The sequence below is a fragment of the Trichophyton benhamiae genome, assembly GCF_000151125.1.
Source record: "Trichophyton benhamiae CBS 112371 chromosome Unknown contig01094.0, whole genome shotgun sequence".
In the NCBI taxonomy this organism is placed as follows: Eukaryota; Fungi; Ascomycota; class Eurotiomycetes; order Onygenales; family Arthrodermataceae; genus Trichophyton; species Trichophyton benhamiae.
In genome coordinates, this window is record NW_003315093.1 from 119836 (window position 1) to 144597 (window position 24762).

General features: G+C 46.7%; 10 protein-coding genes across 10 annotated transcripts; 5 read left to right on the forward strand and 5 right to left on the reverse strand.

The window, feature by feature from the left end:
- Window positions 1-943: 943 nt before the first annotated feature.
- Window positions 944-2258, forward strand: ARB_01605 (uncharacterized protein; the record flags this gene model as incomplete). The annotated part of the gene is made up of 2 exons (XM_003012051.1): window positions 944-1286; window positions 1387-2258. The coding sequence occupies 2 exons, from the start codon at window positions 944-946 to the stop codon at window positions 2256-2258; spliced, it is 1215 nt and encodes a 404-aa protein (XP_003012097.1).
- Window positions 2259-3612: 1354 nt separating this feature from the next.
- On the reverse strand, window positions 3613-4463 carry ARB_01606 (integral ER membrane protein Scs2, putative; the record flags this gene model as incomplete). The annotated part of the gene is made up of 3 exons (XM_003012052.1): window positions 3613-4065; window positions 4187-4285; window positions 4362-4463. The coding sequence occupies 3 exons, from the start codon at window positions 4461-4463 to the stop codon at window positions 3613-3615; spliced, it is 654 nt and encodes a 217-aa protein (XP_003012098.1).
- Window positions 4464-6224: 1761 nt separating this feature from the next.
- On the forward strand, window positions 6225-7344 carry ARB_01607 (uncharacterized protein; the record flags this gene model as incomplete). The annotated part of the gene is made up of 2 exons (XM_003012053.1): window positions 6225-6306; window positions 6419-7344. 2 exons carry the CDS (start codon window positions 6225-6227, stop codon window positions 7342-7344), a joined length of 1008 nt encoding a protein of 335 aa, XP_003012099.1.
- Window positions 7345-7785: 441 nt separating this feature from the next.
- Window positions 7786-9870, forward strand: ARB_01608 (RAD52 DNA repair protein RADC; the record flags this gene model as incomplete). Its single annotated transcript, XM_003012054.1, has 6 exons — window positions 7786-7793; window positions 7864-8143; window positions 8209-8230; window positions 8362-8534; window positions 8599-8797; window positions 8918-9870. 6 exons carry the CDS (start codon window positions 7786-7788, stop codon window positions 9868-9870), a joined length of 1635 nt encoding a protein of 544 aa, XP_003012100.1.
- Window positions 9871-10629: 759 nt separating this feature from the next.
- On the reverse strand, window positions 10630-13551 carry ARB_01609 (uncharacterized protein; the record flags this gene model as incomplete). Its single annotated transcript, XM_003012055.1, has 6 exons — window positions 10630-11632; window positions 11659-12618; window positions 12675-12914; window positions 12974-13187; window positions 13248-13416; window positions 13492-13551. The coding sequence occupies 6 exons, from the start codon at window positions 13549-13551 to the stop codon at window positions 10630-10632; spliced, it is 2646 nt and encodes an 881-aa protein (XP_003012101.1).
- Window positions 13552-14750: 1199 nt separating this feature from the next.
- On the reverse strand, window positions 14751-16905 carry ARB_01610 (uncharacterized protein; the record flags this gene model as incomplete). Its single annotated transcript, XM_003012056.1, has 5 exons — window positions 14751-14848; window positions 15018-15376; window positions 15433-15637; window positions 15764-15923; window positions 15988-16905. The coding sequence occupies 5 exons, from the start codon at window positions 16903-16905 to the stop codon at window positions 14751-14753; spliced, it is 1740 nt and encodes a 579-aa protein (XP_003012102.1).
- A 735-nt stretch (window positions 16906-17640) lies between these two features.
- Window positions 17641-17862, reverse strand: ARB_01611 (uncharacterized protein; the record flags this gene model as incomplete). Its single annotated transcript, XM_003012057.1, has 1 exon — window positions 17641-17862. The coding sequence occupies one exon, from the start codon at window positions 17860-17862 to the stop codon at window positions 17641-17643; it is 222 nt and encodes a 73-aa protein (XP_003012103.1).
- Window positions 17863-18114: 252 nt separating this feature from the next.
- Window positions 18115-19774, forward strand: ARB_01612 (uncharacterized protein; the record flags this gene model as incomplete). The annotated part of the gene is made up of 2 exons (XM_003012058.1): window positions 18115-19278; window positions 19358-19774. 2 exons carry the CDS (start codon window positions 18115-18117, stop codon window positions 19772-19774), a joined length of 1581 nt encoding a protein of 526 aa, XP_003012104.1.
- A 606-nt stretch (window positions 19775-20380) lies between these two features.
- Window positions 20381-22201, forward strand: ARB_01613 (uncharacterized protein; the record flags this gene model as incomplete). The annotated part of the gene is made up of 3 exons (XM_003012059.1): window positions 20381-20665; window positions 20715-21323; window positions 21386-22201. The coding sequence occupies 3 exons, from the start codon at window positions 20381-20383 to the stop codon at window positions 22199-22201; spliced, it is 1710 nt and encodes a 569-aa protein (XP_003012105.1).
- Window positions 22202-23198: 997 nt separating this feature from the next.
- Window positions 23199-24676, reverse strand: ARB_01614 (tyrosine phosphatase family protein; the record flags this gene model as incomplete). Its single annotated transcript, XM_003012060.1, has 5 exons — window positions 23199-23540; window positions 23625-23820; window positions 23901-24072; window positions 24252-24599; window positions 24634-24676. The coding sequence occupies 5 exons, from the start codon at window positions 24674-24676 to the stop codon at window positions 23199-23201; spliced, it is 1101 nt and encodes a 366-aa protein (XP_003012106.1).
- Window positions 24677-24762: the final 86 nt, after the last annotated feature.

Genomic DNA, 24762 nt, shown 5'->3' on the forward strand with positions numbered 1-24762 from the left:
GAATGGTGAGTCTGTGTCTATGTAGATCAAGTACTCTGTAACACTACAGATTGGATGTATGGAGATAGGTGCGATAATTAACGGTATAGATACTGGCAATATTTCGGGAGGTTGTGTGTCTATACCGAGATTAACGAGAGTGATTGTCGTTTCATAGGCCCTTTATACAATCCCAAGCATTCCCCAATGCACAGTATTTGGTGGCGATAGATTAGTCCTGGCTGGAACACTGTTACCCTAGCCCAGAACCTGCCTTCTAGCCGCAGTATCAAAGGTGCATATATAAAAACTTTTCATAAAACTATGGATCTCTATCTTTTCGGCAGAGAAATATAACCCAACCAGACAGAAGCAGGTTGCTCTGGTTGCCGAGAAAGTGCGTAACACGCAAGGGATTGAAGCCTATCACGGACAGCTAGTGTGCTTACGGAAGATCCATTGATGCTCGAGACGAGAACACATCATCAAGTGGTTATTAATGGCTGGGATGCACGTATATATTGACTCTGCCGTCTGTTTGGCCAGGCCGAGGATGACTTCGCCTTAGAGAAGGCGAACCAGTCATCCATGCAACAGTAAAAAAGTCAAGAGGCCGCCCTCTTCCTCCGGATCGCAAAAAAGCAGCCTGCCATACCTATCCTCCGTACGCCCTGTTGGCTACGCCAGTCGGTAAGCGGCCAGTGGGTTCCCAAGAATAATACACATAAACAGCCGTAACCATAGCTACCACACACAGCCCTTGAACAAAGAGCCTCCTTACTCCAAAGACCCGAGCCACCAACGTCGCCACCCCCGTGAGCGCCAGTAGCAGTAGTAGCTCGCCTGCCTGCACCAGCAATAACAAAATATGAATAAAACATCTCTGGTCTCGTCCTGTGCACGAGTCTGTATCTGTATCTGCCTCTCTGAGTGTTATGTGTTGTATTTTTGCCTTGTGTAATGTATGGTCACGCTGGAGCTAAGCTCGGGCCCTCTCGCTCCCCTTAGTGAGTTTAGCGTCGCTTTTAAGCCTGGTCGCCTTTTTTCTTCGCTGCCAACTCAACGCAACCGCCTGACTTGCTCTTCTCCATCCTCCTCTTCGCTCGTCTTCCCTTCCTGTGCCTGTCGACGTCTGTCTCCTACCAAAGGGCCAGCACCTGCAGACTCACCCAGCATCTGCTTCACGGCCTCTCGCGAGCAGTCACTCCTTGCCGAGCAGCCCTCGGTGATCATGAACAGCCTGGTAGCCACACCGCCTGTTCCTCCTCACTTTTACGAGACCTCTTGTCGCTCTGCATCATATTCCAGTAGGACTTACTCCGAGCCACGCCTCCTCCCCCAGCACGTACAGGAAAGCAATAAGATGGGAGTTCGATATGCCTGACTGACTTGACTGCTTCCCTATAGTGTCATCGACCAACGCCTCAGTGAACCGGAAGAGAAAGGCCGAGGATGACAGTCTCCCGAGCGACGATACTCGCATGTCTGCCTCGCCCTCAGGGTCTCCTGCCCTCCATCCACGGCCGTTAGCTCCCCGTCACCTCAAACGACCACGGCCGAACGTTTCGGGCCGGCCGCTGTCTCTCCCTCGGTTAATGGAGACGCTCGACACAGATGCTCTGCGATCAGTGTTGAGGTCGCTCTGTGATCGCCATCCCGAGATAGCCTCTGAGGTCATGCACACTGCCCCCCGGCCCAGCGTCAGCGCCGCCCTTGAAGTCCTTAACAACTACCAGTCCACTCTACAGTCCTCTTTCCCGCTGGGCGGGAACCCTTCCTCCGACTATGCATATAATCGAGTCCGCCAGCATCTTACCAACCTCCTTGAAGCCCTGAACGACTTTACACCCCATTTTCTCCCGCCAAATGAATCGCAACCGTCAACGTCACTAAGTTACCTGGATGGTGCTACAGATATCATACATCAACTTCCGCGGTGGACGACGCCACAACACAATCTTGAGAAGTATGCAGCGTATGAAGAGATGGGCAAAGCATGGTGTCTAGTAATCAGGGAGGCAGCAAAGCGTGGAGGCGGTATCCAACTGCAGTACGGAGGCTGGGATCAAAAGCTTGCAAAGCACAACGAGACCGCCGGAGGAAAACTCCAGGACGCCGTGAATGAATTGAACCAGAGCCTTGGCTGGATCGGTGGCAACGTGGGCAACCCGTGCAATTCCAACGCTGGCAGCTCTCAAGGCGACATGTCGTCAATACGTCAACAGCTCATGTCAGGCACTTACGGAGCTGGCCTGCCGTTGAAGGTCGGGCCATGGTAATCCTACTCAATTCATCTCACCCTCCTTTTACGGACTGAGGCCCTTCCATTCCTCCCAAATGGCGTTGCTTTCCACCATTTGCCTCCCCCCTTGCGTCGTGAAAGCAGACAACGTTTTGAGCAACCTTTTAATGAAACGATTACGATACCCATCTGTTAAATACTAGATCGAGTTTTTTCATCTGCTCTGTGGATACATACATCTTTTTTCCGCGTCCCACCCAGCCTTCATACATGTGGCAATGGCTTGCTATAACTTTATTTTCCGGATAACTATAACTGATGGCCCCTTTTTCTTCCTTTTCCTTTTTACCGCATCTTCCAAATACACTCTAGTTACCCGTTTCCACCATCCTACATTTCCTTTGCCTTCTAACGGTCTCACGATACTCATTCATACTATCTGTTTTCTTATCACATTTTCTTGGGTGCTTATCTCTGGGGAGGCTTTCTCATTTTTCTCATAATTTTCCTTCTGTTTTTTTTTTTCATAATATTGTTTTCTATTTCTCTTTTTCTTTTATCCCTTATTTCTCACTTCATACTCTTTGTTTGGATGCCTCTCCTGAAACAGGTGCAAAGGCTTCGTCACTCGACTAATGTGTCAGGAGACGTTGACAGACGCTTGCATGCTCGGTTGATGCTCCCTCCTCATAACGCATCAAGGTCTTGATGGGAGGATAGTTAGTACAAATAGTACGCCATACGGTCATTATGGTGGTACAGATAGACATAATAGAAAGAATCCCACGATAAAAAAGGCCCTTATTTCTTTAGCTATCGTCACTATGCCGAAAATAACTCAAAAGAAACCCATTGACAGAGAATTACTGTTGTTAAAATATCACCTTTTTCCATGAATGTTAAGATGGCTAATCTCGGAACTTTCAACCGGCTTAATGAGAAGGGGAGTAGAGGAGATCAAGAATGAAGTAGGGAGAGAAAGAAGATCCGTTAGAGCATAATATACTAAGCAAGGAAAAGTTCAGACAGTAGGAAATAGACAGTTAACAGTGAGTAGGAGGTGGGAAGGAAAATGGACATAGGAAAATACTTGGATCCCATGATACACCGGTTGGGAGCGGAAGCAGCTCTGGAGCGAAATAGGGAAAGGGAACGCTTGTGTGTGCATGGCCAACCTCTTCGGTCTGAGATGTATTAGGGCGCTGGTAAAAAGATGTGATGACTCCGACAAGACAGAACTTAAAACTTAGTGGTGGAAGGGGGGATTGGGAAAGGGGGAAGCAACAGGGGCGGAGAAATCAGGGGTTATCAATCGTGACGCACGGCAGTCAGAGGTGTGAAAGAAACAGGAGGGGTTGGGAGAAGCATTCGAAATGAGGGTGGGTATGGTTCTAGAAGAAGATGTACGCTAGCAAGAAACTGAGAAGACAGAGACCAGCCACGGCTTGCAAAGGGACACCACCCGCCGCAGCCAATTGAGTAGGAGGTTGTGCTTGCTTGAGAGAAGATTGGTTTGTAGAAAGTTCTCCACCTTCGACAGGCTTCTTTCTCTGTCTCACTTCGTTATCGGCTATCTGCTGTTGTAGTTGTTTGATCTGCAGCCTTGCTTCCGCTAATTGGGAGGACAAAAGGTCGTCACTTGATTGAGAGGGCTCAACGCGAGTAGAGGAAGTAGCCATGCCGAAAGTGTTGGTCGGCTCAGATGATGGCTCGGGCGGGCTTTCATGCTTCATATCCTCGGATTTAGGAGGTGTGGGGCCACTACCAACGGTGCGCTGCACAACCGGGGTGGTAAACTGAGGCGCATGGGGAGAAGACTGGGCATGTGGCTCGGAATCAGGCTCCTATAATATCGAACAGTCAGTATGCATAACTTTCGCACGAAGTTGTAAATGAAGCTATGCTTATAGAAAAAGTAGTAGAGTGGAATGACGGAAGTCAATCGCTAGCCCCGGGGGTACGCACCACTCCATTGGTATGCGAGTCGTCACTTGGTAGGAAGTTGACCCGGATTTTGCGCTCTTGAATAAGAGATTTGGACTTCTTTTCAACATCCTGCCACTGCTATATTGTAAGCGACCAGGTTTCTAACAATTCCAAGTATGTTCAACCACTCGGTTGGGGAGAGTGCAGTACACACAATAGAGGCAACATTCGAGAACTCCTTATCGGCGGAGACGGCAACAGATTGGACCAGAAACTTATCGCGGCATTTGGCATCAAGTGGAGGGTCTTCTTTCATGGCCTGAAGAAGAACTGTTATCGATTCGCAGGTTAATGACTGCGCACAACCAAGGACGCGGGGGAGGTGGGCTGGGAAATTTGCGGAGATGCGTACCCTGGACTTCAACTTGCTTCCCAGGCTCGATGCGGCCAGAATTAGGGCGAACACAGTAACTGAAGTCATCCGGTTAGCACTATTAGGGTGAAATATATGCCAGTATGACGGGTGCAGCTCACTGTTTGGGCGCAGTAGTTTTGACCTATATTGTTGGACAAATCGTAAGCAGCTCGGTCAAAATGACCAGCCTTGGAGCAGCAGAGTACATACTTTGAAGGCAACGGGATCACTGTTAGGATTCCGCAAGTAGAGAATCTCAGTGACTTCTTTAGTGAATGGGCCTATATTTTACAGGCGTTAGGCACAAATCGCGGGCTGTACCAGGTCTGCAAAGGACAATACATACGCTTGAAGCCGAGCTCGCCGGGTTCTATTTCGACCGACATGGTGACTGCTGTGGGAAGACAACTAGAACAAGTGTGGAATACCTGATCTCTGGTGGGAAACACGGGCTGGAGAGCGGTGGTGAAGTGGGTGATGCAGGTATAGTCGGCCTTGTTGGATCTTTTGATGCTGGCAAGTTGATAGACAGCCCAAGATGTCGCTGGGAGTGGCTTAGGTAAGACAAAGTCATGTGATAGGCTCTAACTGCCGTGGAGCGGAGAGGGCTGGGGGACGGCTGGACATTATTGTTTGTGACACACCACCAGCAAAGAATAAAGACCGCCACGGACATCACATCAACCGGTGGCGGTGGTCCTCAAGCTATAAGCAGCAAAGCTGGAACTCATGGGAAGAGACTGGGGCCGTGTATATCATCGACATGCAGGATTGGAGTTTGGGCCATGGTAGCCCTGCCATAACTAAACTCACTAACTAACAGGTTGCCTCTCATAACTACAGACAACCAACGCGACCAAGGAACAGGCTAACTACAAGCTATGTCTGCAGTCTATACCGATTTATTGGATGAAGTCCACGTCCCGGTGAAACCTGTCACTGCCATGCCGGACGATTCCTACAATACTAGCGTCTGATATACAGCCTTATCCGCGATTTGCAGAACGTTGCGAACACCCACTGCGTTGTTGCCGATTGCTTAAGCAATGCAACGGGAGCTGGATCTTGGTTCTATCGCCAGCAGGATATTTGCAGCAATTATGCAAGGCCGTTCCATCCCAGCGCTGACCTGATTGTATATTCGTCACCTGGGCTATATTTACTGGAATAAGAGGAGCCCCGGTTTCGATAGGTCTGTTTGGGGAGGCTCTATCGCACTTTATTTAACCCTGAGATGATCCAGGAAGCGATGGAGGAAGTAAGGAATATATGGGTTATACGGATGTCTTTGGTGGCCCCTTCTGCATAGGCGTCTGCTTTGTGTAGCTGCTCTGGATAGTGAAGTAAATATTTGTAGAGCCCAACAACTAGTTAGTTAGCAGCTACTCCGTAGAAAGCCCCAGAAGTTGATGTTTTCCTATTACTTGCTTTTACTTTCAGGGTGATCATCATAACTAGTCAGGCTTAAAGGCAACTGCTTGGAAATCTTTAGTGGGGCTGTTCCTCAGTTCAACAACTACGCCAGCAGCAGGTAACTAGCTAGCTAGCAGATAACTAACCGGTAGTTGACCAGCTTGCGCTTCCATCATCAGAAGAGTTTCGCTTCCGAACATCAACTCCTGTCCTCCATTCTACATTCGCTGCTGCCACAAATCGCTGAGGATGCCTTCGGACCTGGAGCTTCTAGCCGACATGGGCTTTGACCCAGAGCGGGCCAAAATAGCAGTGTCTAAATCCGGCGGCTGTAAGTCAGGCCGACCCATGTTCACAGCATCAGCCTTCGAGTTCCTTAGGATCTTGGATGGTTTTGGTATAAAAAAAAATACTTGATACTGACATATTGTCTTTTTATTCAGTACAGGGGGCCCTCGAGTGGCTAGAAGCCAACCAAGACAAGTCGCTGGAAGAAATACAAGAGGAAACGGCCCAGAAACAGTCAGAAGCAGGAGCGTCGGATGAACCGCCAGAGCTAAAACCTGGAGAAGAACCAAAGAGCTTGGTCTGTAATGAGTGCGGGAAACGGTTCAGAAGCCAGGGCCAGGCCGAATTCCACGCTTCTAAAACAGAACATGTTGACTTTTCAGAGTCGACGGAGGAGATCGCACCGCTCACGGAGGAAGAGAAGAAGGCTAAACTAGAAGAGCTACGTCAAAGACTGGCAGAAAAAAGGCAAAAAATGTCTGAGCAGGATAAGAAGGACCAAAAAAGAAACGAGGTTAGATTTATAAATTCTTTCTTTTTGGAATTCATGTTTCAAAGTCTGACCCCCAGGTTCAATTATCAGGAAATCCGCCGCAAGAGCACGAAGGAGACTCAGGATATGAAGGAAGAACTTCAACGAAAAGAACAGTTGAAGGAAGCAGCTAAAAAGAAGCGTGAGAAACAAGAAGAAATTGAAGTAAAGGCACGGATAAAGGCCAAGATCGAAGCAGACAAGCAGGCTCGGAAATTGAAGGCAGAGAAAGAAAAAGCGGAACGAGAAGGTCGTGTTCTGGAGGAACAAAAGGCACAGCCTACACCAGCTGCAGCTCCAGTGGCCTCAAAGCCAGCTTCAGCATATACAGAGACGAGACTGCGACTGATGACACCATCCGGGAATGTCATCAAGTCCTTCCCTGTTGATACCACCCTCTTTGAGGTTGCCGCCGCTCTACAGCAGGAAGGGAATCAGGTGAATAGCTTTACACAGACGTTTCCAAAGAAGGTTTTCAATCAGGAAGACTTTGGGGCTACGTTAAAAGAGCTGGGTTTTGTGCCAAGTGGAAGCCTTATCGTGGGCTGAGGATCCTGGGACATTAGTTTGATGGTGGTTTCATTCGGTTTTAGTATAACTAGACAGCTTGAGATGGCTAGCTTACGAAGGCACCGTATACCAATAACTGTGATACGCCCGCGAACTTGGTGGCTACAAAGCAACAAATTGACCATTCACGAGCTACCTGGGCAGCTTGTAGGTTCCCCATCCAATGTTGATATTGAGGCTCAGGGTTATCTTTCTTGCGGGGAAGGGGATAATTAGGTTGTTATCTTCACGTGACGTACCTAAACTGGACCAACTCGCATTTATCAAATTACGTAATTAGCTTTTTAGACGCGTCCAGGCAAACATCAGCGCGTTTGATTGATGTCGTGAGATGCAGCTTGGGGTGCCGAAAGTCATTATCCGGCTTCGAATCATCGTACTATCTGGAGGTGCTTGTTATACTAGACGATTCCGGTCACTATGCCTGCGTAAGTGCTCTAGAACTCTCTTCATAGTTAATCACAGGCTACGATAAGACGCGCTGACCAACTCTTACAGGATCGGAGACCAGCATCGGCTTGGGCCTGGGGACAATCCTGCAATCTCTGCGAATCCATATTTAAAAGGAACCGGTCGAGTTGAAGAGTTTACACCTACCGAAGTTGCCTCGCTGAGGGAGAGACTAAACAAGCAGCTGGGCCCAGAGTTTCTCTCATCCAGGCCTTCTGGAGGAGGAAAAGTACATTATATCACGGCAGATAAATGTATCAACCTTGCAAATGAAGTCTTCGGGTTCAATGGATGGTCGAGCTCTATACAAAATATAACACAGGATTTTGTGAGTTGGAATTTATTCAGCCAACGCCTCCCCCTGTATAGATAGGAGTACTGACTTGGTCATAGGCTGATGAGAACCCTACCACGGGTAAGGTCTCAGTAGGGCTATCCGTGATCGTGCGGGTTACTTTAAAAGATGGAACGTATCATGAGGTTTGTTTTCCATGATACCCGCGCCCCAGTGTTACGGACTAATTCTCATATCTGGGCAGGATATAGGATATGGACATATTGAAAACTGCAAAGGGAAGGCTGCTGCGTTTGAAAAAGCTAAGAAAGAAGGAACCACGGACGCCCTGAAACGTACTCTAAGGACATTCGGAAATGTACTCGGAAATTGCATATACGACAAAGAGTACCTCTCCAAAGTAGTGAAAATTAAAGCTACCCCAGTGAGTTGTGCCATTGGTGTAAGGCCCCGAGGCTACCTACGCTAATAATATCCTTTTGATATAGGTGAAGTTTGATGTTGACAACCTCCATCGTCATGTGGATTTTGTGCCTCCCAAAGTACCAACTGCAGCCCCTACTAATAGGATTATCAAACAAGAATATCAGAACAATGGCCCGTCAAATCTACCTGCACGGGTTCCTGATATTGAGAATATCACGGCAGAAGACTCTCTCGCATACGAGTTTGAAGGCGAGTTTGGAAGTAAGATCGTTCTCAGATACTCTTTTTACCTTAGTTAAAGCTGACTTTGGGAAGGCGATGTATTTGATGAGGCCGATTTTGCGGAACACACTTCGTTACATCCGGATGAAGTAGCTATAGAGGAATCTGATTATTCAAGGCGATCAACCGGACAAAATGGTCCCTCAGCTACTCACCCACCAACAGATGCAAGAAATTTTGCAAATGCAACCAAAGCAGCGACCACAGTTGATACAAGAAAGCCCATAGCTTCGGTTTCGGCTAATGGCACTGTTCCTTCACACAATGGCCAGGCCGATGGAATCAATAGGAGCAATATGACCGGCCCGAAAACTCCAGTTCCGGGCAGATTTGCACAAGATCAAAATAATGACTCCAGACACCCCAGCGGGAGACAAGCTATGCAACCAAATGGTCCACCATTCCCACATTCCAATGACCAAGGACGACCAAAACATGATCCTGCCCCAAATAATGATGGAAATAAGGCCTCCGGCGCGCAGAGCAGTGAAGACAAGGCATCAGAAGACCATGTAGTTGGATTTTTCTCTGCTCGGGCTGCAGAAGCTCTAATAAACGATCCCCATACTGCTGTAAAATCAGCACCAGTATTTGACCCCCAATTTGACAGCCCATCCATACGCAAAACTGCCGGTATTGATCATACTAGCTCTTCCCCTATTGTCAGGAAATCTCTTCAGGCCTTACAACAACAGGCTGGCAAGGTGCCCTTACCAGGCGCCAAGGCAAATGCGCCGACACCTAACAGTGGTCATGGACCAATAGGGAGGCCGCCTATGACTTCATCGTATCGACCACCAATACGGCGATCCATGGGAGCAGTGAACAGTGGCAACGCTAGCACCGCTTCCAACATGCCACCGCCAGTGAGAAATCACAACAGCCCTATCAATGGTGGGCAGCAGCAAAACGAATATGGGAAAAGACTGCCGTTAGTTGATACCACAAATGTTCCGAACAACGAACGGACAAAGAATCAGGCAGACGCCGCAAAACGAACGAGGGTTGAGGATGCCAATGCTCCAAAACAAAACCTTCAGGGTCAACAGTAGCATTATGCTTCACTGTATTCGGAGCCAGTAAGGAACAACCTATGATTAATTCCTAATCCTTTCACTCATTATCTCTTTATTTTGAGCGACTCATTACGAATTTGAAGCGGTTATAGGCGGTATTTCTTACGGAGTTCAGGCACTTTGTTTCTTTTTGGGGGATAATTTGGGATTCTGCCCTTTCTTTTCTCATTCTTTTATCATTATTATTTTTCTTAGCAGAGCGGTTGGCACACATTTTAGCAGGTTATGTATATACCCATTACCTGAACGGGCTATGTATGGCATGAATATTACCATATAGTCTTTATTTTCAAACTTTGGAAAGGTTGTGCGGCTCTGTCATGTCTCTAGATTTTTATCTGGCAATCCATCGCCGTAGGCTAGAGTAATAAATACAAATAGAGGGTAATATTAGTTACTTTTTTTTTTTTTTTTTTTTTTTTTTTCTTGGTTGAAATTCTCGTAAATCTCGGGCAACTGATAATGAAGGTCTAGAGTTGGGACCAGTCGGCATCGTCATGGAAAGGTAACCGGAGTCCTATGCAGTTTCTCACGGAACATCAAGCTAAAATGTGTATGAAAAGCAACAAGAGGCCGCTGTACACATCCGAGGCATGCAATCCAAGGCATCATTGAGCTAGATGACAGGATCAGTAGCCCTAGAAGTGACAAGATAAAATTGAAAGATAATGGCAAGTAAGCCTCGTCCTTACCTTTAACCGAATGACCATAGGGCTAGGGTCTTGAGGGTTGTATTCAGTGAGCATACTTGGAGCTCTCCATTCCACTTTTCTTCCGTTCAACAGGTTGATTGTTAACTGGAGCTCCAGAAACAGACACTCCACGCTTTGCCATCTCAGCAACAAAAACACTTTTTGGCTCACAAGGTGTCTCAGAAGCAGTGGATGAGAACTTGGAGTGATGGCTGGTTGCAGAACGGCCAGAGTTAGGAGCACCAAACGCAGCTGGGATAGGGCTACGGCTCTGTAGAACTGGTCGAAAGGTGTTTGCAACAGGGGAAAGGGAAAAAGACTGGTTTCGGCTGTGGTCGCCCGACTTTTGGCCAGGTTCTATGGGCTGTGAAGAAGCAAAGCCCATTGCAGGATTGATATTTTCGTTTGTCTTGCGGATGGGGGTGGTTGGTTGCTTCATCTGTTCTTCTAGGAAGGTCCCCGAGTAATATTGCATCGTAGCAGCGCTAATTGGAAACTGAGGGGTATCTCTCATCTTGAAACGGGATTTGGGAGCATTGAGGACAGCTGACCCCGTAGGAGAAACGAAGGATACAGGAGCAGTGTGAGTAATGATGGCTGGTTGGCTCCCTGTAGTCGACGGTCCCAGAGGTGCATAAGAAAATGAAGTAGATGTTGCGACAGACGTGCCACCGGAAGTTGCGTGGTATGTGAACATCATTGGCTCATGAAATTGATGGGCTTGGTTTGATGTAGAAGGCTGGTTACTATTGCCACTCAAAGTTCCAGGAAGGTGGTGCAGCTTTGGTTCATAAACTGGAGCACTAGGCCGAGGCGGTTCGCATTTCTTCATAGGCCTTCCAGGAAGAAGATGGTCGCCGATGATCAGGGGAACGTCGTGAGGAGATGTTGTTGGAGGTTTGGAGGGAAAGGCTCCAGGAATTGCATAGACAATATTATGGTCAAAGGTATTATTGCTGCTGTTTCGAATCTCTGGCTTCTTTACTTCAACTGGCATTGGCACATTTTTGATGTTTTCACTGCGGAGGGTTAGTGTGATGCGTAGACTAGTCTAGTTTGAGAATTTATTTACCTAGAATTTGGGTTAACCACATCACCAGTATTGCGGTTAGTGATATCAGAAAGATTGGCAGTAGTTGGAGCATTTGGTGTAGCTACTGAGGCGACAAGGTTTGATGCGCCAGACTGGATAGACTTCGTGTTGCCCGGCTCGGCAGTGTGGATAGCAGTTTTGACAACTTCCGGGTTTCTGGCTAGCTCCTTTTCCACCAGATCCTTTTCAAGGCGTTCTCTTCTCTCTTGGAGATAGACAACGATTTCAGGGTCAAGTAAGGACTGGTTAGAAAGAATTTTCGTAAGCTTTGCAAGTTCTTCTTTGGTAGCATTTGATTCATCCTTTGGTTCGACCCGTTGGGGAGCAGATTGGGGGGCAGGATGGGTCTGGGGTATCGTATCTTCAGGCCCATCACTTATATCAAGAAGGCTTGTGCTGATGTTGACTCCTTCGGTTTTGTCTTCCTCGATCTGAGCGGCAGCAGTGGCTTCAGATGATGTGCATAGGAAGAGGTCGTCAGCATCATGATTTTCTGCGTCTGTAGAGTGCCGCTGTGGTTGTGGTAGGTAAGAACCGAATCCATGGTCTGTCTTCAGTGGTATAGTGTCAGCTCCCTGACCATCACGGATCTCGGAAGGATTTGTAAATACATCTATTCTCAAGGGTGCAGCCGGCTTAAGGTTTGTTGCTGGGGCAGCAGCCTCAGCGTTGGGCTCGGATGGCACAACCGCCTTTACCTCTGACTGAGGTTGTTGCAGAGGAGGCTCTGGCACGTCTTTTTGAAAGTTATCAGAGGGAACTGAACGCTCCTGGGACATAGGTGGATCAGGAGACACATCTTGGCTCTTAGTTGGAGCTTCGGGGACTTTGGGAGTTTCTGGTGGCTGTGCTGGTTTAGCAACTGTAGCAAATTGGACACCAGCAACAGCTGCCATGAAATCATCTCCATCTGCAAGCAGTGACTCGAAATTGATGTTCCTAGAGGTACTATTAGTGATGAGAGCTAAATAGATATATAGATTGTCAAATCTTACGGAGGAGCAGCAAAGACGGGACGCCTGGCTTTCGTAACGGGAGGTAGGTTTCTCGAGCTTCCATATCTCTTTCTGTCTGCTCTACCACGGGTAGCTGGAGGATTGTTGCAGTCTTTGGATGGATCCAAAGGCTTCTGTGGAAGAGGTGCAAGAGCCTTTTTAGTTGGTGTGAATACAGTGGGGCTCAAACGACTTGGGTCCGATTTTGTTATGTCTCCGCTCCGGGTATTTGATTGATGGCTAAAGGAAGCTATGTTAGTTATGTAGTGCTGAGGCGTAGGTGTAGACCGTATGCATACCTTGTGCCGCCACGGCCACGAGATCCGGCGGCACCACCTCCGCGACCACTGTGCAGAGCCCCACGAGTGGCTCTCTTTCCTCTACTTGAGCTAGCAGGATGGTCCAAATTAGTTCCTTTAATCTTAGCCTCGAGGGCCAGTCTATGTGTTTGTCCATCCAGTAGTGGATCAAGGTTTTCCGCATCCATATTCTCCTCGAGCGTTTCATGATAAGCTGTTATATACAGTCAATAACGATACAGACCTAAAAGAAAATGAAGCAGCGCATACTCACTTGCCCAGCTGTTTAGTTTCTCTCTGTTGGTCTCAGCAAGGGTGTATGCCTCAGTCCCTTTGCGATTAGAGTCTCGAATAGCTTCGATTTGCTGAATACCAATGCGATGAAGCTTGTTTGGGCGGTCAACAGTTGATATATGTTCACGGCGAGCAGTACCCAAATCGGCCTGTATTTTCGCAAATTCAAGTCAGTCAAACATAGCTCAGTGTCGAAGATGGGGGACCATCATAGAGAAACACACCATTTGAAGAGCTTTCATGCGATTGGCGCGTTCATCATCCGTAACCGATGCTTCCGCCATTCTTTTACAGGCTCAGGCGCGTCAAAACGCGCCTATAATTGAACAATTTGACGCTCCTTTCGAGGAAATGATAGGCCTCTCTCAATTTACCTGGCAGGCTCCGTGTGTAGGCCGAGATACAGGATCTCAAAAGACGTTCAAAGTAGCGAGGTTATCAAATGCAAAGACAACTATATTCGACTGTCAGCATTGATACTTAGAGATTCAACCAGTTTCTTTATTCACTGCACTGATATCAACTGGTATGCAGCAGTATAAACCCAGTCCCAGTTATAGCACCTTTCAAGACTATATCTGCAAGTTTGAGCTAGAACTTCTTCAAACCAGAGGGCCAACGAATGTCACAGAGGCCTTGGAGCATCACAAACTCTGTAATTGGGGATATAGGAAGGAGTATAACTTACAGCTAGTCAGCCACTGTGCTTCCAGGGAGAACAGAGAGAAGAAAAGCGTTATTTTTACAGAAGGGCTGAAAGATCATCTGGAGTTTCAAAACAAAAGGTTAAGTAGAAGAACTGAGGTTGTGAGAAGTTGAGATATTGTCTGTGTGAGAGATCCTGATCACTACAGACGACGCACGCTCAAACGATGCGATAAGGAGAAAAAAAGAGAAAAGGGATAGAAGGGATGGCAGGTATAGTGATGAAAGGGCCCTTTGGGAGATTTCTAACTAGATATTAGTGACTGTAGTCTTCTTTGGGGCATTTGATATAATGTTTCTGGGTATCCGAAGAAGGGGATTGGATATAAGTGCAACAGAATCAACATAAATTCCCACTGCTTTCCCCTTCTGCTATCCAGGATCTTATAGCCGATTGGTATTGGATGTTGAGAAAGGGAGAATGGCTATAGATATACCGGGTAAAGTAGCAGTGTAACCACAACCAGCTCTTCTTCTGCTGATATCAAAAGCAAGCACTAGATGGCATAATAGTGCGTTAAGGTAGGTATAGATATATCAGGGAGTGAAGAAAGATCACGAGAAATCGTATTCAATAATAAAAAAACTCTTTCTGAGACATGCAAACAATGAAAAGAGCAGATGGTATATGGATAGCCGCAGGATGAAAAAGAATGGAAAGAAGCAAAGGAAAACAACATTGATTACAAACACAGAACCTAATCGGTTGCAGATGCTAGATCTCCAACCATAGATTGTACAACCGAAAATCGTATATTAAAGGGGCCCCGATGTGGAATCACACCAAAAAGACTGCATGGACGCGGACATTGGATTCGATATCAATGTCCATCCTAGCCAAAGCTCGGGACAGGATGAAAATATGTATCAATGCATCTAGTAATAACAAGGTAGAATGTTGAATAGAAGTAGAACACATCTAATCTCAATTAAAACAGTTAGTAGTTTCAACAAGTTACTGCGCCTCCCTCATCTGTATAATAGAATAATGTTAGCAAAAAGTGATGCTTGGGAATCGTTCCTAAAGAGATGGACAGAAACTTACGCTTGATCATTTTCGCAGCCGTTTGAAGGACGCTAATGCACATAACCACAGTACCAAACGCAATGCAAAGGACGGCAGGGATCTTCGCCACCCAGCTCTGTTTACTCAGTTTTATGTAGCAGAGCGGTGGAAGGATATATGCTAGGGCACAAGCGCTTGTTGCGCCGATAAGTTCTAATACAGCGCCCAAGTCGCATGTGATCAGAGCCATGACCATAGATGTTACAACCAGGGAGGTAGTGAAGATAAGATGGCGGTTGAGGTTGAAAGGCTCCTCTGGAAAGTAGAACGTGGTCATGACAGACCTGCAGACGAACGCCTCAAGGGGTAACGTGGCCAGCATGTTAAGCCCAAAGAACCTATCGAATTCAGTTTAGCTAAAGTTCGAAGATAGGACCGATCCAGGACAACTCACAGTCTTGCAATATTCACAATCACGTTGTCTGGAGGGAAGTTATTAAGAATGTTACCCTTCGTTTTTGACCCAAAGGTTAAGAAGCCGGCCACCGCCATGACTAGACACATAACCATAGATATAGCGGTCGAGTAGTGGGTAACACGAGCGAATCTGTCCATGGTAGGCTTTCTCAAGGAACCATATATCAAGAGACTGTTGTGGTCTAATAGGGAATTAGTGACATCACCAATGTATCAATATACATCAATATGAACATACGGCAGACAAAGGCTATTCCATAGTTAGCAACGCACTAGCTAGCAATAAATACTATCGTATTTAGGCTTACCAAACGAGATCACTCCAATAGCCGGAACAACGCCGCTATTGACCAAGAGGGATCCTTTGACTTCCCCTCTAGCCTCAGGAGCTACCTGGATACCTTCTATTATGACGGTTATCAAAATGACTAACATGCTGACCAAGGCAAAAGTCGAAGCTTTCGCCAGCTGTATGTAGAATGTCAGAATTATAGAACAACCAAACATGAGTATAGAGAAGGTATATGCATACCTTAGCAATATCACGGTACAGTGACAGTGGGTAGGATATTCCAAGAACAAAGATGATTATAACAGCACGTCTATCCGTCAACAACCACAGAACCGGCATGTCCCTGATAGATGGAGCTATTCCCATCACAACATGAGGTATAGTGTCTCCGACGATGATGCAGAATGCAATCATGCCGCCAAATGCAAATGCCCACTGTGCGACAGATATTGCTATCAGACCCGTTCTTCCATAGCAGAATTCCAAAGTGCTTTGAAAAGAGTCTGCTCCACTGAGCTTGGAATTGACCACGATCAAACGGATAGTCCAATCGACGGTCCAAGTCAGAATAACAAGTAAAATGATGCCTGTGGTCAACCCAGCCTGACGAAAAGCGTATGGTTGGCCAATTATCCCAGCTCCGATGATACTGTTTGCCATGTTCATGAAGGCACTTCCCAATCCACTCCTGGGCCGAGCATTCTCAAGGTGGTCTTCAGGGATAAAGTCTGACGTGGCGACAGTGACGCTGGGAGCTTCTATGTTCGTAAGAAGCGGAACTGCCTGACGAGAGCGATCTCCTGGTACTTGAGCTGTCTCTTCATCAAGGTAGTCTTGGTTCGCAATCCAGTCGACATCACGGCGACTCTCAAAGGTCTGGCTAGTATCTTCTTCCCCATTGTCTTGGATGTCGAACCTGACGCGGTTTGACGTTCGGCCTGTTCGAGGCTGGTCGGTAGGGGAGGTCGAGAGGGACGGAGGTATCTTGGGGGTCGAGGCTGACTGGGACGACGGCGTACCAGAGGTCGACGAAGGCTCCTCGACAATTAAATAGTCGTCATCTTCGTGAGATCCATGGGAAAGAAGGGAGCGGCCTTCCTCCTCGCTGTATTTTGATGCTTCAGCTGCGCGAACATCTAGTTTGTCTCCTCTGTTCATAGCTACATGTGGGAATCATTCTCCTTGGGCATGAGAAAAGAGCGACACCGCGATATCAAACCGCTCCAGGCTCGAAGAAGAGGATCGAGAAGTCCCCCTGCAGGAGGCGCATGGCTGCTTAGTTAGCAGTATCAAGACTCCTGCGATGATGATTGGATAATTGTACCGGGAGAAAACAGGCACAAATATTCTAAGCCAATAATAAATGTTATATATTCTCTGTCCAACTAGCAACGGGAGCAATACTAGCCAATGGTTAACATATTCTGACCAATAGAAATTGGAGAAAGTGTTCTAATTACGTAAGTTATCTGGGGACTTCCATGGGGACAGCCGCCTCGACTCCGCTACAGACCTCAAATCTCACGGCTTCTTACTTCAAGTCTCACAACTTCTTTTACTTATCTCCTGATTTCTATATAATTTCATCGGTGTCCGAAACCTCAGGGCGGCATGTGTCGCAGTCATTCATATACCCATCCTAGATAACTATACCCTCGGCTCCATGAGCTCTTGTCCCGTCATGGCTGATGCCCTTACTGCAATGCAGCTCCTTACTTGGGAAAGACATATACAGATAAATCCTACCCAAGTCACTAGCTATGGTTGTTTGTTCCTCAGCCATAGTATAGTATGCTAGCTCAAGTGATAAGCGATATCATTAACTGTTCCTTATATGGCGTGCTTTCACTTCAAGTCACTGACGTCATGGCCTATTAAAATAAAATATAATGCCTATTTTGCCCGGCTCATCTCCTTTTCATTCCTTTCCTTTTCTTCAAACCATTTGACCAAGTTTCTCTCCTGCTTCAATTTCCTTTCCTTTGCTGTCTTTTTTTCCTTCAAATCATTTCGTCGAGATGAACCTCCTGCCTTACTTTGGGCTCGAGCTCTGCCTTTCTGCTCAAGATAATATATACAATTGCTTTTACTTCTTTTTTGCTTAGTATGGCGCATCCCAGCAACCCATATGGGTTTTCTAAGCCTAGGGTCAATGCAGAGGTCACCTATGCAGGCGCACTTCCGACACCACCGCCCTCCTCGTCCTCTGGAGGCATCCCTGCCTATCGACCAAATCGAGTGAGAAGAACCGAAGGCTCCTCTGAAAGCGAAGCACCTTCTGCCATAGGTGATTCAGAGGTTTACAATGAAAATTTTCGCAGCGGTGGCCCTCACTTGGTGAGGCTGCCTGCCTTCAATCACCACCTAATGCAGAACGACCCTCTCCTCGTCGCATGGGAAGATAAACTTGAAGCTCCAGTCCGAGCCATCATCAAGAACTATAACATCGACATCATTGGAGTGGGTCCTCTCCGTCGATCTTCGAGGAGGAGTGCTGAAAAGTACGATACTGCACTGGTCACTGCTCGAAAGCATGTCGTGACGAGTGACTCCTGGTTCAGAGCATGCAAGGAAATGTTACAGCTCTTTCGGTCTAAGGGGTTTATGCAGCTTAACGTCGAGATCATCGATACAAGAGCTAATACCCAACTAATAAGCTACCCTGTGTCTGTCTCTGACCCCTTCGTTGACTCTTGGCGTGTTTTGCGGCCTGTCATACTCAGGATTCTCGCCGAATCCGATTGGACTCTTCTGTGTGTTGTCCGTCGAAGAAATGTGAATCACTTTGAAGGACCTATCACTGTCGCCATTACCGTCACGGAAGAGTCTACCAACGATTGGACCGCAGTAAGAGATAGAATCGTGGAGCTATTGGACACTCGTGGTCACTATAACGTCGCCGTTGAAATATGCCGTAGTAACATCTGGCACGCGTCATCTTTTGACAATCAGGTCTTAAATCGCGGCGACTGGGCTATCAAAGCAAAACCTGGAGGAAGCCTTGGTCCTCGAGGATCCACCACATCTGCATCAACATTCGGCGGGTTTATTGACCTACAGCACCCAATCTCACAGGAATGGAAAAGATTTGGGATGACAAACTTTCATTGCGTTGTTGCAGGATCTGAGTCTCACCCTTCATATGGACGATGGGTCAAAGAAGGAATCAAACCTGGAGATAACAGCAACAACCTGCAGTTAGATCAACCAGCCCTTCAAGACGACGAGTTCTCCCTCCAACACTACCGAAAAGAAATCGATGAAGTTCAACGTGATGTTTCCGACAACCTACGTCAACGTATTCTCTCTGGTGACCCGTCGGTTTCAAGATCCCAAAAGACTATATACAAGCGTCAACAAGCTACGCTTAGTGAAATCAGAGAGACTTTACGGATTGCCACTTCCTTTGACCAACAGAAGCGTTATCTTGGCTCCGTATACGCTGCATCTGGTTTCAATGTTAACAAGCAGAAAAAACTCCTTGACTGGGCTTTAGTTGATGTCGATAAATGCCGTCTCACAGTCAATGAGGTACGTCGTTCCTATGTGCTCTCGGTAAACCACGAGTTTGGTTTCCTAATAAGTCCCGCCAACTAACTTTCATCATTAGATCCCACCAGATGGAACAGTTGACAGCAAATATCGCGTATATACCCCACCACAGCCCGTTATGATTGGCACAAACTCAGTGAACGAGGGTGATCGTGTGTTTAAGGTCGGTCGGAGGACCGGTTTTACGGGGGGCACCGTAAATGGCATCAGGCTGGCTGACCTACAGGGATGGGTCACAAATGCTCAGGGCCAGCGAGAATATGTCCAGGGAACCGCGTCGGTGATTCTTCCCTGGAAGTGTGACACCTTTGGTGATCCAGGAGAATCAGGAAGTTTTGTGATGGACCACGAAGCGAAGTTCATCGGTCTCCATGTTGGTGGAGACCGTGATAGAAACATTGGCTTCGTCATCGAGGCACAGGACCTCTTTGAAGACATAAAAGAAGTCACAAAATCTCGCGATATCCGGATTTGAATACGTGGTATTCGCCTTGGGGTTCTCGAGAGCAGCAGTTTTCTTTTTGTTCAACAAACGTGTTTCTAGCTAGTTAACCGGGCTAAGCCTTCCCTGCCGCTAGGCAGAGTCAGCCAGCTTAACGATAATTACCCAAATTATCCTAATATTCTTATCTCTTAACTCTTTAATTTGACTACCTTTTTCCTATAATTATATACGTCCTAGGTAAGAACTTCTTCCAAAAATTACCTGATAATAGTGAGTTGGCTCTTGTAGAAATCTTGAATATCAAAGTATCGCAGCAACTCGCTAAAGAGGTTAAAGTACGATCTAGAAACAAAATATATAGCTGGCTGGAAAATCTTGATACTTTGACGGTGTTATACCTGAGGCTAACGGCTGATGATATATGGTGATGGAAGGCCTTTTTGCGTTGTGCGAAAGGAAGACGTTCAATATTTCCACTTTGGGGTGCAGATGTATCCTTCCTTCGCTTCCAACTTTCGACATGCAATCGAATACCATCAACATTCTGTTCCCTCCACATAGTAAAGCATTTACCAGGCTATGTGCTAACCACCGTTCTCTATTGATTTCAAGGTAATACTCGAATCGAATGGCATCATGCTCTACAAAAGTATTGACCTAGGGTCAACCATCCATATGCAAAAAGATCATGAAATCCAACTATATATATCCAGCTCCGTTCAAATTGCACAACCCAATGACTCACCATGTTTAGAAGAGCTATCTATAGAAAATCTCCGAAGGCAAGACGTTTGGGCTTCCTGGGGTTCCAACTCCACGATACAAATTAACATATCAGTTAAAATACAAACCCTCCTGGCAACTAAAGTATCTATACCAGGCACACTACGGACTATTTCAGAACTACTAACTCTGCCATCGGTATGCTTTCTACAACCTGTATATGTTGAACCCATCCTAACCTGCTTAGGTATGGTCTGTCTATGGCCTCGATGCTACGCAGGATGGAAAAATTCACCAAAATGAAACAAACACTCTCAATATAACTCTACAGGCTAGGCCAACCAGGGATCAAGCTACTAGCTGTGAACTAAATAAAATTCCAACGTCACTTAGCGCATTGCTTGACGGGAACCCGCATATACAACCACCCGCAGAGATACCTACAATCTTTGTTCATGATATCAACATTCAGCTTGTCTTCTCGAACGGCTCCAGTTCTCCGGTACTGTTACCAGAAAGTGGTGACAACTACAATGGACCTCTCAACGTGTTGCTGTCCGACTCAGACGGGTGGGAATCATTGGATGATTCCACTCCCTTTTCCAGTCAAGAATCGACCTCTACGTGCTTCTCCGGCAATTCAAATTACGAATCGTCCACGCATGAAAGCCCGGTTTCTGGCAGTCACAATATCAGCCATATACGGTCAATTATCTCCCTATTAAATGCTGGGCTCCTCAATCTCCTAAATATACCCTCGTCTGATACTAGGTCTGTACGAAGTATGCCGTCGAATGGGCACCAAATTAGCCTGGCAGAGTTGTCTCCAGTTATTTTCAGCCCGGGATACAAGATAGTAAGTGGTTGGTTTTTCCTAATGAAAGCAGAGAAAGGATTATTCATACTCCTTTTCCCTAGGCTATGTTTCAACGACTTTCTTTTGTGCCACTGGTAATCAAGGGAATGGCCTCAATAATAAGGAGCATGGATTCTAAGAGATGTGAATCAACGACTTCCAAGATCTGTGATATTTATAGATTCAAAAGTTACACAGCAGGATTTCGTACGGCTCCAGCATCGTCAGGCATAAGGGACATGTTACGATATATACTATGGGTTCAAACCCAGAATTCGCTCTATTCTGCCAACAAGAAAGCAAGAAGAAGTCATCTCTTTGCAACTGCTGCATCAAAGCAGCAGGGAATATTGGGTTGCCCGGCAAACACTTTACGAAAGGCCGACTCAGTAGAAGCTCCTGTTGCTATCAGTGGCTGCCCTGACTCCGATTGGCATATATTTGAAGACGAGGAAGATGATATCCTGTTAACCGATGAAGCATACTCTGAGGAACAAGAAGAATGGTACAAATCGCCTTCTCTATCAGAATCTATTATCAATAATGATGGTTTCCGGTTCATAACTACACCAGAGATAGCCGGAATGATGCTTGATCAAGATGGTATCTTGTCCTCATCTCCGTGCTTACTAGCAGAAGTAGATATAGGTCCTATACTTGAGCGGCCAGGAGAAGAACACGACTGCGATACTGGAATACCAATGGACCCAGGAGCAGGAAATGACCCAACAATGGAGATTCTTCAATCCTCATCTCCCATTATTTTGCCTTTATCAGCGAGCCAGGGGAGCCCTTGTACTGATGACACTGACAGGAGCGAGGAGTTAGATACCCTTCCTAGATTAGATAGCAGTGATGTTGAGATGATGTTGCTATAAACCATCTACCTCCTTCATACCAGAACTCTAGTCTCTGTTGTAACCTATTTTTACAGTTAAATGAAAGAGGATGTGGCTTAGAACATTATCATAAATATCTGCTAGGCTTGTAACTGTGCATGCAAGCAGAGTTGATAAACGTATCAATAGAAACAGACAGCCCTTATGAATGCACTGAGTAACATCCCGCCGATCCCATCCATTACCCCTTTGATCCCGTATCCCAGTAATGCCCTGTATGAGCCCTATCCCGTCGTACAAAGGTAAAGAAGATAACTAGCAGAAGGGAAACATGACCGCCAACATATGGGTACAAACCACTAAAGCTGTGGGGGTGTGAAGCAAAGAAAAGGAGTAGGGGCAAAAGGAAGATCCACGCATGGCGATAAGGATCCCGCTTAGTCGTCCAGTGAAGGGGAATGAACAAAAAGGGAAATAAACAACGTCAGAAGAAGAGACATCAATGAAAAACACACACACTGCCTCCCAGTCCTCCTTTTCAGTCCTTTTTAAATATCAACCTTATTCAACTTTTATTGGGCCACTTATCTCTCCACTGTTGGTGAAAGGGTATCTACCAGGAGATTATCTTGAGCTTTGCTCCACAAGACTGCCTAGTAAACACCATAACATCATGTTTTCCTGGCAGGTGTGAGAGGAGTAAGGTCAGCCAGCTGGTGAGGTGGAGCAAAGCAAGAAATTAACGAAGACCTTCATAAAGAAAAAGGACAAGGAAAAGGTCCGAACGCCGATACATAAGAAGATACACGAAGAAAATGCTCCTTATCCGGTTGATCCTGGGTTTCTGCCCACCGATACCTCTATTTTTGGGGACCTGCACAAGACATGCCAACTCCGGTGCTCCGACTTGAACTCCGTTCGTTTGAAATCGACTCTGGTGCATGTTAGTACGCGACACTTGGAGAGATCAGATATGTGGACGGATGCCATGACTTACAAAGACAAGGAAAGAAAAGTAAGTGTGGAAAACCCAGCCTCAAAGGCTGTTGGTATGTCGAAGTCCGTTTGCTCCATAGAATGAAACTGGAGGTGCACTAGTTGCAAGTTCTGACTTCTTCGCACCGTTACCGTTCATATGAGGATTTTCTTCATCCTCGCTATCAAAGGTATATTTGATGGGTGGGAAGGTTGGAAGCCACTTTTGAGCACCGGTCCTTCTGACGAGGTCTGCTACCGTACTTTCATCAAATTCTTGGATATAATTACGGTCCAGAGTCCGAGTCTTGGGAGCTGAGTGATAGATGTATTCTGCAATGGCAGCCACAGAGGTCCATCCTTGGGCTTTGCGGAAACAGGCCATTACGCATCCAGTGCGATGCTATATTCCATGATACCTTATGTTAGGTCACTGAGGCCATATACCAAAGGAAATGTCAAAACAAAATCAACAGAAGAAACTTACCTTTCCTTTATTACAATGAACCATAACAGGATGGTTTCTGGTATCAAGGAGGATGGTCAAGACTTCCACAATAGTACTATAGGGGGTGAAAACATTGGGCTGCTTGTTTGCTAGTATAGGGATGATGCGAGAGGTGATGCCATTACCCCGTACAAACGCCGAATATTCAGGGGACCACTCTTCATCAACAAGGGTGCTAGATCCAAGTGGTCAGCAAGCTCCACGCTTAAAGATCCCCCTATTTTCCGTGAGAGCAGGCAAAGTCAGAGTACTTACACGATTGTCTTCAAGTTAAGCTGTGCGAGACTGCTGAGATGAACGGGCAGCGGAAAGCTACTTCTGTAGATGCCCTTGACAACTTCCGCGAAGTTGTTTGGCATACCAATGCCATGAGGGGTTGGTGGACGGCTGGGTCCGCTTTCAAACCCGCAGCCATAAACTTCTTGCTCTGGAAACAACAGAGAGAATGGTTAGAGACAATCAGAGGCAGGACTTCGCAGCCAAGCAACATATGCTCTCCAGTCCTTGAAGTGCAGGTAACAACTTCTCACGGGCTACATGGAACCATCCACCGGGATCTCCATCACCCAAAACAACAATGATAAAGGCAAGGAGAGAGAGAAATACCTGATTTTGCCTTGCCATTATCTTTGGATATCACTGTCAACGCTGAATCTTCAACACCGTTCGCCTTAAGCGCAGGTTTATCACCCATATCGAGCAATACTGCGCGTTGTTCGACTGCTTTGCTTTTCAGCTTGAGACAGTGTGCACCGTAAACAGAGGTACACAAGCTGAAGCAGGAAGAAGGATTGTTGTATGCTTTTGAGACGTGGAAGAGGGAGTGCTGGCTGAGAGAGGGGAGAAGTTGGGAGAGGACGAAGAGAGGAGTTGTGTGTGTTTTCGTTTCTCCCAGGGGAGGGAGAGAGGACGGGACCTCCTCGGTCACGAGACTCCAAGCCGAAAAGGGGAGGGCTTGTTTAGTAGGCTCGACGACAGAAGCTCCAACAGTGATCTTTGCGTTGGAGGACTTCTCCCTTTTGCTTTGGCATTCACGAGACTGGTCGTCACTACAGCGGCCAAACCGATGCCAAAATAAAGAGCCTACGTGGGATATCTGGAATGAAGCTAGCTATCC